The sequence below is a fragment of the Trichomycterus rosablanca genome, chromosome 12, assembly GCF_030014385.1.
Source record: "Trichomycterus rosablanca isolate fTriRos1 chromosome 12, fTriRos1.hap1, whole genome shotgun sequence".
Taxonomy (NCBI): Eukaryota; Metazoa; Chordata; class Actinopteri; order Siluriformes; family Trichomycteridae; genus Trichomycterus; species Trichomycterus rosablanca.
In genome coordinates this window covers 32,712,838-32,726,739 of record NC_085999.1, presented here as the reverse complement: position 1 = coordinate 32,726,739, position 13,902 = coordinate 32,712,838, and the positions used below count along the sequence as shown (strand labels likewise).

The 13,902-nt window shown below is 39.1% G+C and overlaps 2 protein-coding genes across 3 annotated transcripts; both read left to right on the top strand.

Annotated features, from left to right (window-relative positions):
• Positions 1-298: 298 nt before the first annotated feature.
• On the top strand, positions 299-1,543 carry gja5a (gap junction protein, alpha 5a). Its single transcript, XM_063005565.1, has one exon. It carries the CDS (start codon positions 299-301, stop codon positions 1,541-1,543), a length of 1,245 nt encoding a protein of 414 aa, XP_062861635.1.
• Positions 1,544-3,329: 1,786 nt separating this feature from the next.
• acp6 (acid phosphatase 6, lysophosphatidic) lies at positions 3,330-11,644 on the top strand. 2 transcript variants are annotated; one of them, XM_063005921.1, is made up of 11 exons: positions 3,330-3,432; positions 5,343-5,550; positions 5,739-5,867; positions 6,357-6,487; positions 6,594-6,673; positions 6,812-6,899; positions 7,856-7,988; positions 8,225-8,325; positions 10,314-10,406; positions 11,220-11,385; positions 11,473-11,644. In XM_063005921.1, the coding sequence occupies exons 2-11, from the start codon at positions 5,353-5,355 to the stop codon at positions 11,617-11,619; spliced, it is 1,266 nt and encodes a 421-aa protein (XP_062861991.1). In that variant the 5' UTR covers positions 3,330-3,432; positions 5,343-5,352; the 3' UTR covers positions 11,620-11,644. The 2 variants fall into 2 exon arrangements, with proteins under 2 accessions (XP_062861991.1, XP_062861993.1); XM_063005923.1 differs by lacking the exon at positions 3,330-3,432 and adding an exon at positions 4,031-4,107.
• The last annotated feature ends 2,258 nt before the right edge of the window (positions 11,645-13,902 follow it).

The following is a 13,902-nucleotide window of genomic DNA, read 5'->3' as shown; positions in this document are numbered from 1 at the left end:
TTACCAACTCATGTAATTGGTTCTTAGGGACTCTTACCACTGAGGGTAGACTCAAATAGTTTAAAATATATATATTAAAACTTATCTGTACAGATTCTTTTATTGACCGTGTACAAAATCAAAAGAGTAGTATTAGTGCCCCCTGCAGTACAAACTAAATATAGTAAAACAAAAAAGAAACATTACAAGTAACACCTCTAGGTCTTCCTTGACAAAATGGCACTTCCCTACAGAGATACTGTCAGTTTAAAATGTTCCCTTTTTATCTTCCATAGGACATCAAAGGTGCTGAGGAGTAATGGGGGACTGGAGTCTCCTTGGAAACTTCCTGGAAGAGGTACAGGAACACTCTACCTCTGTAGGAAAGGTATGGCTCACTATCCTCTTCATCTTCCGCATTCTGGTGCTGGGCACAGCGGCCGAGTCATCTTGGGGTGACGAGCAATCCGACTTCATGTGCGACACCCAGCAGCCTGGTTGCACCAACGTCTGCTATGACCGAGCATTCCCTATCGCCCACATCCGATACTGGGTACTTCAGATTGTCTTTGTCTCCACTCCCTCTCTTATTTACATGGGCCACGCCATGCATACTGTGCGCATGGAAGAAAAACGAAGGCAGCGAGAGCAGGAGAAGCAGGAGGCAAATGATGGAGGAGTGGGTGCTAAAGGTGGTGACAAGGACTACCTGGAGCAGAGGGAGAAAGCATCTGAAGCACCAGCCAAGTTTCTCCTAAAAGGAGCACTTCTGCAGACATATGTGTTAAGCATTCTGATTCGTTTGGTCATGGAAGTGGTCTTCATTGTTATACAGTACATGATGTATGGAATCTTTTTGGAGGCTTTGTACCACTGCAACACCTTGCCATGTCCCAACCCAGTCAACTGCTACATGTCACGGCCAACAGAAAAGAATGTCTTCATCGTGTTCATGCTGGTGGTTGCAGCTGTATCCTTGTTCCTCAGTGTTCTGGAGCTCTACCACCTTGGCTGGAAGCAGTGCAGGTGCTGCTTTCAAATGTACATGAACAGACATGCTAACAACAGTGACACTGACACCAGCAGCAAAAATGCCAAGATTTCTGCTCCAATGTTAGACATGCCAACTGCTGGAATGAATATTTCAGACTCCCCTCAGGTGCGCCAGTCTATAAACTGCACCCCACCACCAGATTTCAACCAGTGCTTAGCATCTGCAACAGGAACAGTTTCACCTCATCTTCATCACCATAATCTTAATCCTATCCACTCAAACTACCAGCCCTTCACCAACCATTTGGCCCACCAGCAGAACTCAGCAAACTTGGCCACCGAGCGCCACTCCCGCCGCAGCCAAGACAACCTAAAGGTAAATGAGGACTTTCTGAGGATGAGCTATGAGCCTTCGCTAAGTGTTGCACCTTGTAGTCACAGCCTTTGTGCAGCAACACCAAGTGCTCCCTCCACACCAAAATCCAGTTCCAGCTTCAACACAGACAAACGGCACCTTAGTAAGACCAGTGGCTCCAGTACCAGCAGAGTCCGGCCGGACCTGGCAGTGTGAGACAGACAGAAACTAGGCAATGTGCTGGTGTTCTGAGACGTGCAAATTTGTGTGTTTGGGTTTTTATTGGTTCTACCAATAATTGTAACTATTTTTTTAGCCAGCTCTTTAAATTAAGAGTGCCTTAAGAGGCTATCAGGACGAGAAAAAAATAATGGAACTAGAACAACGGTAACGTGAGAGCATCTGTATCAGAGCACCTAAATCAGTTTCATTGAAACTACTGTATTATGTTGGAAATAGGATGATTACAGGGTAGTCCCAGTTTACGGACTAAATGTGTTACAGTGTGTGTGTGTACTGTATGTACAGATTAATTGATTTGTGGATTGTGTAAAAGACATGGGTAAACAAATGACAGACATGGTTAAAGAACAACATGCACTCTAATATAAAGAATAGCCCTTATTCCTCAAAGCTGCATAAAAAGTGCACAGAATGATGCATGAACCTGTGTTGAATCAAGTGCCTGCAGTTGTATCTGATTTACATTGAATTTGCATATGGCACACTTCAATTCAACCTCATTTACATGAAACGTAGCATAGTTCATAGAGATTTAGCTTAGTGTGGCCCAAGATGGAAAAAAAAGAAAAAAAAATGTATTAAAGAGAATTTCCGTAAAGCAAAATTAAAAAGCAAAGTCTTGGGTAGCTTTAACAGATTATAAGCCACTGCTCAGTTTGTATCACTGCACAAATTCAGACTTTTGCAATTTACATTACAACAATTTCGCAAATTACAATATTTAAACCTAATTATCCATCATTGTGGTATGATGACAAAAAAGTAGATTTTCTTGTGCTTAGATAGTTCCCAGTACTTAGGAAAAGGGAAGGACATTATGAGTACCCTCTTAACAACGCTCTCAGTCTCACATTGTCGATAAAAAATACAAATCAAGCCTGAATCACTATGAAATAGGCACTGTTAAATAGAGACCACACTGTGAAAAAGGACTTCAGCTATTTATTTAGAGTAATAAAGTGCAATGATACTGTGAATGTCAGCGAGATAGACTTTTAATGAGACTTTACAGTTCCTGTACACATGCCACATGTCAGAAAATTTGCTTGACATACCAAGACAAACTAGGCAAGCTAAAACAGTAATTTGCATGATATTCATATTTATTGATAGATGATTTCTTGTGGATGTAAGAAAATCTTTCTGTTTTGAATCTTCCAGATTAAGAGGCCAATGTTTGCTGGTTCTTCTTTGAAAATTTGCCATGAAAGAATAAACCACAATGCTTTAAAGATCTATTATTTTTTAATATAGACATTTTAAAGCAGCCAGTAATGGCATTGTGACAAATACCGGTTATTAATGTGTGGTGTTTAAACACATTTTTCAATTTATTTTACATTTGTGCATGTTTATAAAAACATATTTTTGTAATTACAAATGTAAAACGTTGTGTTTTAGTTTAAAGTTTATCTTTGCACTGAATATACAAAAACAAATGTTTTAATGCCCCATATCAACATTGCCTCATCTTTGCTTTCATGTTAAAATCAATAAATTATTTTCGATTGAACTTCAACCCACGTTTCATTTTTGTCTCTTGGATTGTTTACATTGAATTTTTATGAAAAAATATAATCATGATTGTATGAGAATAAGATTGTGATATACAGTATTTAGCCTACAACATTTCGTTAAAAAAATCCCATTGTGATTGTCCAGGTTTATTATATAAATATAATAAATCACACAAAAATTGTAAACTTCAGTAAACACATTCAGTCGGGGGCAGCATGGTGGTGCAGCTGGTGTAGTTGGTGCCACATGGCAGCCTGGGTGCCCTGTACAGACTGGATCCCCAATGTGTGCCCAGTGTTTCCAGACGATGGCGGACTCGCCGCAACCCTGATCAGGATAAACAGGTTGGTTAAAATAAAGGATGAATGGTAGTCTAGCAGAAATATCAGTGACAGAGCTTAAGTGCCATGAAATATAGTCAGTTGATAGATCATATAGTTCATTTGACTCGGTGCTTTAGAGTTCATTAAGGGTGCTCAAATTTTGCCAGTTTCTTTTATCCGATTACCGACGAGAATTAACTGATTACCTTAAAACCTGAAGCGTCCGAACATAAAATACATCACAGAGTTCCATGTGAACATGTTTTGTACTTTATTTAATAAAGAAACAGCTTAATGCAGTGAACATTGCAGTAAAGTGGCAACGCTAGTAATGCTAGTAATGCTGACGCCGGCATGTGGAATCGACTCCATGAACATATTCAAACAGGACTCGACTCCTTGAAATCGACACTAGAATGAATCATGTATTACACCTGGGGGTATTTTTGTAATCCTCATATAACACAATATTTACGGTACTAGATGAACACGTTGAAGCGGGTGTTGCTGATTTTGGGAATTGTAGTTTTTAGGTCTTTCTTGACATATTGCCTGATATTAGACAACCACTCGGAGAAAACTACAAAGTCCAGCAGGCGGCTCTCATTCAGCCGGTTTGTGCCTTTTTAAAAGTCAAAGTTTGCCTGCTGGAATGAATGTAAGCTTGGTAATTTAAGCGAAGACCATTAAAGTAGAGTAAGTAATTTGATTTTGAGCCTATTCTTGTAATATCCGTCATTTATTTGTTTAACATGACTTCGTAGTCGCTTAGCATATTGAGCGTTTAGCAGCAGTATGCTCACGGCTTTTGACAGCTAGCTGGTAGTGGTTACTCATTCCTCTATCCAAATTTAAAACTTTACTAAAAACCCATCTCTTTTCTCTGCACTTTTCCCCTTCCTCCCCTGCTATTTTGGTGTGATTGTTATTTTTGTTATTTTTGTTTGTAAAGCGACCTTGGGTTTTTGTGAAAGGCGCTATATAAGTGTAACTTATTATTATTATTATTATTATTATTACTGACATCAAGCCAAGCCAGATGTCAAGTCGGTGAAGTTTTAAACCTGCTGGTGTAGTTGACTGACTTTCAGACTGGTGTGAGAGTCCACAAAAACTGGATTTGCTTAAGACATTCAGTGTTCTTGATAGACAGTTTGTGTGTCTGTGTGTGTGTGTGTGTGTCTGTGTGTGTGTGTGTGTGTGTGTGTGTGTGTCTGTGTGTCTGTCTGTCTGTCTGTCTGTGTGTGTCTGTCTGTGTGTGTGTGTGTGTCTGTGTGTGTGTGTGTGTGTGTGTGTCTGTCTGTCTGTGTCTGTCTGTGTGTGTGTGTGTGTGTGTGTCTGTGTGTGTGTCTGTGTGTCTGTGTGTGTGTCTGTGTGTCTGTGTGTGTGTCTGTGTGTGTGTGTGTGTGTCTGTGTGTGTGTCTGTGTGTCTGTGTGTGTGTCTGTGTGTGTGTCTGTGTGAAAGAGAGAGCGACATCAGTGGTTTTTAGGAATTGATTCTCATTACCAAGAGCAAAAAATGGTATTTTTATTTTGACATTTTATTATTTACCAATTAATAACACCCAACCTGTAATAGGACTAATACTCAACCTGAAGGTCCTGGGTTCAATCCCCAGGTGGGGCGGTCCGGGTCCTTTCTGTGTGGAGTTTGCATGTTCTCCCTGTTTCTGCGTGGGTTTACTCTGGGTGCTCCGGTTTCCTCCCACAGAGGTAAATTGGAGACACTAAATTGTCCATGACTGTGTTTGGTATAACTTTGTGAACTGATGAATCTTGGGTAATGAGTAACTACCGTTCCTGTCATGAATGTAAACAAAGTGTGTAAAACATGACGTTAAAATCCTAATAAATAAACAATACTCTAAAACTCAGACCTCTAAAACTCAGACCCAGTCAGTGAGTACGTTTTTCTCTTTCTTTCTCTTCAGATAGAGCATCATGTGGGCCCGTGTGAGTGCTATGGCTACAGCAGCCCTCAGTTCCTCTGTGTTTTGGGCGCATCAGAAGGACACAGAGCCTAATGGTTCACATTCAACTTCTGACCAGTCTTCATCACAGTATGAGCTCAAACTTGTTCAAGTGTTGTTCAGACATGGTGCAAGAACACCACTGAAGTCCATACCGGATGTTTTAGAGGTGCATATAATTAATTACTGGTTTACATGTGATATACACAAAGGTACATTCTTGTAAATGTTATTTACCACTGAAGCAAGGCCACAGAGTTAGTTCATCTGTCTATGCACTCCACAAATATGTTAGGAATTTGCAGCACATTCAGGCATGATTTTAATCATTATGTAGGTCTGTTGGTCTTTTTATAGGCACACTGGGTTCCTGAGCTGTTGCAGGTTCCAGAACACACCAAAATCAACCATGTGGTCACAGACCTACAGGGAGGCCCGAGACCACCATCTCCAGTGGAGGACAGTTACAGATCCAAAATACTGACGGTCAGTACAAGTGTATATGTTGCATTAAACGCATTAAGTAGGTTATTAATATTTATTTTAATGAATCCACCAATACTGTATAGCTTCACAATGCCAATCCTTCCCCCAAATAAGTGATACTTATACACTGTTCCCCTACATTATTAGGTGAACGTATCTTGTATACATATTTATTGGACAATTTATGAGCGAAGTGAAGAAATTGACCCCCTACTTTGATGTTTAAAGACTGAATCTATCATCCAGCCATGATAATAGCCATAGTAGCTGACATGGCATTAAGAATTAAACAAACAAATGTGAAGTGTATGGAGCAACGATTGGGATACAAACTGTAATTGCATATTCGCAAAATGCATCTATGTGTGTTTTGTAGCTAATAAAACAGATTGTCACAATGCCTCTTATACTTTTTTATTAACTTATTTCTGTGTTTTTCCTATAAGCCTGTCAGTCTTGGGCATTGACTTGTAACTCCTTACATTTCAGGGTGGCACATATCCAGGTCAACTGACAACAGTGGGCATGCAGCAGCTGTATGATCTTGGAGTGAGGCTAAGGAAGAGATACATTCAGGATCTGGCCTTTCTAAGCTCATCTTTCAATGCAAAAGAAGTTTAGTGAGTTTTTTTGTGGATTCTTTCATTTTTTTAGGATCCCAGCAGTAGACTCTTGACTCTTACTGCAGCTATGAGTTTGATTTGGAGTTTGCCTTTTCCTCTACAGCATTCGCTCAACCAACATTGTCCGTACCATTGAATCAGCTAGGTGTTTGGTGGCGGGACTGTTCCAGCAGAAGCAGTCAGGTAAAGACTACCTTTTTTTATGTGTAAAAAGTAAAAAAAAAAACATCACCGTTTATTTAAAGTCCTTTGTGTGTGTGTGTGTGTGTGTGTGTGTGTGTGTGTGTGTGTGTGTGTGTGTGTGTGTGTGTGTGTTTCCAGATGTTGTACCTATCGTCACACAGTCAGGAGAAAGAGAGATCCTCTATCCTAACTACTATGCATGCAAACTGCTTAAGCTGCTCAGTGGGTGAGATTCATGGCTTAATAGGGAACTTTTACTGCTGTTTGGAGAATTGTTATGTGTGGAGAATTATTATTCTGGCATGCTGGGCTAAACAACAAAACTAGAACCACTTGACATCACTTATTACTTATACTAGAACCACATCACTTATTTAAAAAGTATGTATGCCAGTACTGCTACGTGCAACTAAACAAAGTATCATTGTGCAAAAATATTCATGGCATTCATTAGCAGACTCCTCTTATCCAAAGTGACTCACAATTGTGACCATGCTAGCAATACAATGCTAGCAACTAAGGGTTAAGCACATTGCTCAGAGGCCCAGCAGTGGCTATGGTGGGGTTTGAACCAGCATCCTTCTGATAACTAGTCCAGTACCTTAACCACTTAGCTCCCACAAGTATATTAACACTAAACACCATTCTCTTCTGAATTTCTTAGAATGTAGACAAACATCTTTATTCAGATGGTAAACAATGCTGACCTGTGCTCAGCGGCTTAAAGTAAAAGCTTGTTGTTAAAGCAGAGTGCTAATACATACACATACTCTTTGCTGTTTGTCTGTGTGCTCATTCATTTGTCTGCACACACCACCAGAGAAACAAAACCCGAAAAGCCGTGTTTTCATGGGAAAAGCCAGTAAATGTTTGCACCAATTACAGCCAATATTTCGAAATATATTATAGAGTATAAGAATCCCTATACTTAATACCAGGTTATAGTTATCAGTCAGATATAAATGGTATCAGATATGGGTTTGTTTACGTTGCAGTTTTATGTGAACTATTTATTTTATTTGAAGCTGAAAAAAATTGTCTACACGTCACATTTTGCTATTTGAGATAACATTGTTTCATTTCAGAGGATGTGCCTAAAAACAGTATCTATATTGTTTTAAAAAAAAAAGTAAAACAGATGTTGCATTTACTCTGTACCTAAGTGACTTTTCTGGACTGCAGTTCTCGCTGGGCAGAATCATCTACATTGCCAGACATTGCTTCAGATCTACAGCGCATTCGGAGCGTGCTGGGTGTCGGGCCTCATCAACATCTCGACTTCATTCTTATCAGAGATGACATGGTGGCCAGAGAGGTTATTCATTTGTTATTCACATTTATCTGTGACACTGTAATAGTTTTTAAGTAGTTTTATAATGTCTAGTGATCTGATAATTTTTTATATTATATTAGTACTAACTAAAGTTAATATCAGTATTGTGTATATGTAGAATTGAATATAGAAGCCATGTTTGCAGAAAGATAGTTTTTTTGGAAACTCTTTTAGCGTCAGGCTGGATGTAATCAATTTTTTCACTTGTTTTTTTATAGACTCACGGTTTGCCGGCTCCCTCAGTGCTTAATAGCTGGAAAGCTACAGTAGAGCAGAGAGCTGTGGATATGATTTACCACGTGTATGACCCCAGTAACAGGTTAGTGTGAAAATTTAAGTTTGCACATGTCTATATTGAAGTGGTTGAAATATTTGGCTGGATTGGATCAGCCCCAGAAGAGAAAGAGGGTGGGGTGTTGAGGTGATGGAATGGAGTAGGAATGGGATGACATGGGTGCCGGGGGATGGGATGAGCAGGGCCGGGAAAAGGGCTGAATAGAGCCGAGGAGTGATGAATAAGGGGTGAGGTGACTAGGGGTAGGATGCATAGGGTTAGGGATGGGATGAGTAAGGCCAGGATAAGGGATGAATAGAGGAAGGAGGTTGGGACGAATGGGAGTAGGGGGTGAGATGACTAGGAGTAGGATGCATAGGGTTAGGGGTGGGACTATTTGTGTGGTGTGTGTTTGTAGTAAAGGATGGCATTCTTATGTCCCCAGGAAATTACTGGATGCTATAAAGATGGGCTTGATTCTGCTAGAATGCTTAAAATAAGAAGATTTTTCAAACTGTCAAAAATGACACTGTGGGCCGCTCAGGTGACGCAGCAGTAAAAACACATGCTGGAACCAGAGCTGGGATCTGGAATACATCGTATCGAATCTCAGCTCTGCCTGCCGGCTAAGGCTGAGCGGCCACATGAACAACGATTGGCCTGTTGTTCAGATATGGGCGGGACTAAGCCGGATGGGGTCTCTCTCTCTCTCTCTCATGACTGGTGCAATTACGTCCTCTGCTGGCTGATTGATGGTGCCTGCACAGAGATGAGAAAAGAGTGCTCTCAGGGTGTGTCTCTCCGTACACAACGCTGAGTTGCACTGCACTCGTCAAAGTGTAGGTGATAAGATGCATACAGCTGCTGTCCACGTGTCGGAGGGGGGCGTGGGTTAGCTTCGTTCTCCTCAATCAGAGCAGGGATTGGCATTGGTGGAGAGGAAGCATGATGCAATCGGGCAATTGGACGTCCTAAGAAAGGGGAGAAAATGCATAAACAAAATATATAAATAAAAATGACACTGTGTTGGGTCCTTAAAGCACTCGGGTGGTACAGAGGTAAATTACACTAGCCCACTACCGCTAAGATCCAGGGTTCAAATCCCCACCATTGATATCGACTGCTCTGGCATTTACATACAGATGTGATTGTCTATCTCTAGGTTGAGGGAAGGCAGAGATTCTCGATTGATTGGCATCCTGCCAGTTCAGAGAAACTGGACCCACCATGACCCCTTGAGTAGCTAAGTCCTAATCTAAAGTCCTTATCTAAACATCTGTAAGGAAATCTCCCACAGATTTTGCTATACATCAAGCTCCTCAAGCAACCTGGCAAAATCTGAGTTAAATGACCTATTCCTTTTCCGAAATTTGTGTCAGTGTACACAGTTAGTTAAATAAAAATTAAATAGCTGTGAAAGGATGCTCAACCAAGTACTCGTTACATTTTTTTTAAATTTTATTATTATTATTTTTTATATAAATCTCATTCCATGTTTTATGTTATGGCTACATTTAAACCCCTCAGCAGACCTTGAGATGAGGTTTAAACTGATGACTGTGCTTTACCTGTCCAAATTCAAGTCACTTCTCAAAACTCATCTATTCAGAGTGGCATTTAACTTGTAACAACACAAAATAAATGCTTTTATTTTTGCTATTCTTTTTAATAGTTTTTATACTTAGATCACGACAGAAATGTGAAGTCCTAGATCCTAAAACTTGTAAAGTTTTCAGTTTCCTGATTGCATGTAAATCTGTCCTGCTTCTGTCTAATTTTAAGAAATTGTTCTATATTTGTTGTTCTCTCTCATAATTTAGCTAATTTTTAATGAACTGTCTTATGCTGCTCTCTTTGTTTTTATCTTAATTATTCTTGATGTTGATGTACTATTTTGATTTTGTACTATGATTTGTATGGTGTATGTACGTATTTGTTTTGATTATTTGTCTTATGTAAAGCGTCTTTGAGTATCTTGAAAAGCGCTATATAAATAAAATGTATTATTATTATTATTATTACCTTGTATTTAGGCAGAGTCTACAACTCACTGTGGGTCCTTTTCTCCACACCCTTCTAGCCAACATGGAAATCAGAGCTCAAGATAACGCGTCTGATCCAGATAGGTGAGCTTTTTGAACTACTTAGCAAGCCTGAGTGCTAATTCCAGTAGAGCATTTATCCACTAGACTATGGCTGCATTTTAGGGCCACTGTTAAAAAAATGAAATAGTCTTTGAAAATAAAGTTTAGTATTGATATGACAGAAGATTAAGTATTTCTTTGTCAGTGAAACCCAAAAGTATAACTTAACATGAGAAGGCTGCCACACTATATGGCCAAAAGTACAAGTACATGTCTTAAGAGAGCTTGCTTTGTGCACAGGGGTACAGTCGTACTGAAACAGGAAAAGGCCTTCCCTAACAGTTGCTGCAAAGTTGGAAGCACATAATTTTATTTTGTATAATGGATGTTTTACACTGTTAGCAATTGTGGCTAAAACACATTAATTCAATATTCATGTCACACTACATTTGCCCATATTATACTGCAACTATTCCACTTTAATGTCCTAATTTACGACTTTATTCTCGAAATATTATGATTATTTTTTAAAGTCTACTATTTTTATTTTGTTTAATGGATGTTTTACACTGTTAGCAATTGTGGCTGAAACACATAAATTCAATATTGATGACACACTACATTTGCCCTATTATACTGCAACTATTCCTGGTAATAATGCCACTTTAATGTCCTAATTTTACGATTTTATTCTCGAAATATTATGATCATTTTAAAGGCTACTATTTTTATTTTGTAGTGTATCTTGTATATAGTGGAGCAGCAGACGCATAACATGGTGTAAATTGTGTTCTGCATCCCCCTAGTGTTCAGACTTTAAATTGTCTTGATAAGTCTCTCTGTGTGTGGCTTAAGGAAGCTGTTCCTGTACTCTGTGCACGACACCACACTGATGCCATGCTTGATGGCACTGGGTGTGTTCGACATGAAGTGGCCACCGTACGCTGCCGACATCACACTTGAGCTGCACCAGCATCGGCACACCAAGCAGCACCACGTCAAAGTTTCTTACGCCGGTCAGGTAAAAGCCATCACTCAACCACTCACACTTGCAGGTCCAGGGCGCTTTCATCCATTCACCTTTCTGCTGTTCTTGTGTGTCTCCAAGGATCAGAAGATTCCAGGCTGTAGTGATGTCTACTGTCCTCTGGGAGAGTTCAAACAAGCGCTCTCTATATACACATTGTCCGAGGAGAGCTACCACAACCTGTGTGATCACACCACAGACCGCGCTCATACTACCTCACGTCTTTGAAAACAATATATGCTCTGCACATGCATACAGCTTCCTTTCCTTTTAATTAGGTTTACACACACTCGTACTTGAACCTGCTTTTCTCAGTTTTGGTTTGCTTCTTACTGGATTTGTTCTGGCTTCTACTTAATGGTAAATGCTGATTTAGATTTCTGTTTAGGATAAAACAAAAAAAAACTGGAACTCCATACTGAGTCGTTTTACCTAAGAACATGTAAAACACGTATGTTTGACTTCTCATGTACTGTGAATTCTAAGAACATAATTTTTTTTCTCATTTAATTTTTATCACACGCCTTTTACTGGTTAGGGGCACAGCGGTCACGGCTCCATGGAAAGCAGTGGCTACTGGCCCCCCGTGTCTGTGTAGATGCTCGGCCGGACTGTAGCCAATAGGTAGTGGGCTAATGTAATAGATTGCTGTTCCACCCGAGCGCCAGACTGCAATGAGGTATTGTATTGCTAAAAATTGAAACCAAGGCTGATTATGGTCTAAAACAATGTCAGAAAGCAGATAAAATTTGTCTTTATTATGGCAGCAAAAAGCACCCATACATTTTTAACATACTGAAGTAGCTTTTTGAGGAATTTGATGTGATTTATTTTATTAATTAAATTTTTCCTTCTTCCTAAGACTGAAGCTTTTAATAATGGATATTTAATCATAAAATAAAAGAATAAATGTAAGAGCAACACACTGGAATTATATTTATTTTTAAATCGTTTTGTTTTATTATATATTTTTTTTATTTGTGTATTGATTGTGAATTGTGAACTATGTTCAGGTGCCAGTTGAATTTTAAAAGTTAGTGTAAAATACAAAAAGCCTGTTTTACTCAGTTAGTGCAAACAACTTCAGATTTTGTTCTGTGAAGTGTGCAGTGACACTCATGTAGTTGACATCGATCACAGAAGTCCAGTGGTCCCCTGCGAGAGCGACACACTTTGCTTGCTCAAGCATGTTCATTCTTTATGCCATCTCGCTTTCAAACAAAGAGTGCATTCTTGATGCGATGGTTCCTCTCAAGGGTGGATTATACAAGGTGTTTTCTTATGCCATTTGAAAGGTTTCCCTCAATCCATCATCATCTCTTATGTTAATTGGAAGTTTTAGCTGTCCAGTTAACCAAAGCAATAGTTACCTTCTCACTTACAGGTTTTATTATTTGTCCGTGAGTTCCACACTCTTGTAATTTAAACTGACGAGGCCCAGAAGAGATGCTTTGAGATGATATGTCAAAAACAAACGAGTTCTGTGGTATTTAAATTCATTTTTGCAAACTGTGCAGAAATGCAACTTTTTAAACTAGCAGCAACTTTTTAAAGAAAAACTGTCAAACAAGCCCATCCTTGTCATTATTTATCTTTAGCCAGGATGTTCCAATTTTAAATACTTCAAATGAACAACAACAATTAAGTTTGACAGCACTAGTGTACTAATGTGAATCAGGAATAAAATCCCACCTTTGTGTCTGTAAGCTATGCAAACATGTTTATCAGCAGTTGGTTTTTGCTTACCATGACACTATTAATCATTTTTGGAGTTTTAAGTAATAAATAAATTCAAACAAATCTGAACTTTGACACTCATGTTTTACTTCATTTTTATGAATTCTGCACAAATACTTTTTTTTGCACAGTTTGCAAGTTTAGAATAATATCAAAAGGACACTCAGCCACGGTTTGTTTAAAATACACCTTCATCAGCTGTTGAAAACCCAGTGAAAACAGTGATAACCATACAGCTGCTGTCCAGGGTCACAGACTTCCTGGTACCATGTATTAGAAATGAGATCCGATACCAGACTGTGTGTCTGTGAAAGTGTTCATTCTTCCAACGCATTTCAGTAACCATAATATTGTACAAGGCTGTATGGAAGTGTGAAGTTGTTTCTGTTGTGAGTGCTGGCAGAAAAACTGCTATGATGGCATAAAAGAGAGCCAGGTTAAATTGAAACCAGAATGAAAATGTATATATTTCATGTTTGCCACAGTTAAGGTTGTCATGCACATTCAAAAGACTGCAGGACAGCTATGAACAGTTGGAACAATACGGTCCATACTGCAAAGGTCTTCAGGGATACAAGTATTAAATACAAGACAGACTAGTAGGAATAAAAAATATTCTCATATTGCAACTTTTCCTTATGTGCTTTTGAGTCAATTCAAAAGACAAGACGCTCAATCGATGGTATTACAACATTGTCAGACAATCAAAGAATAAAATGCAAAATTTATTTAGATTGATATCGGCCTTTAACAGTTTGAAAACATTTGTGGTTT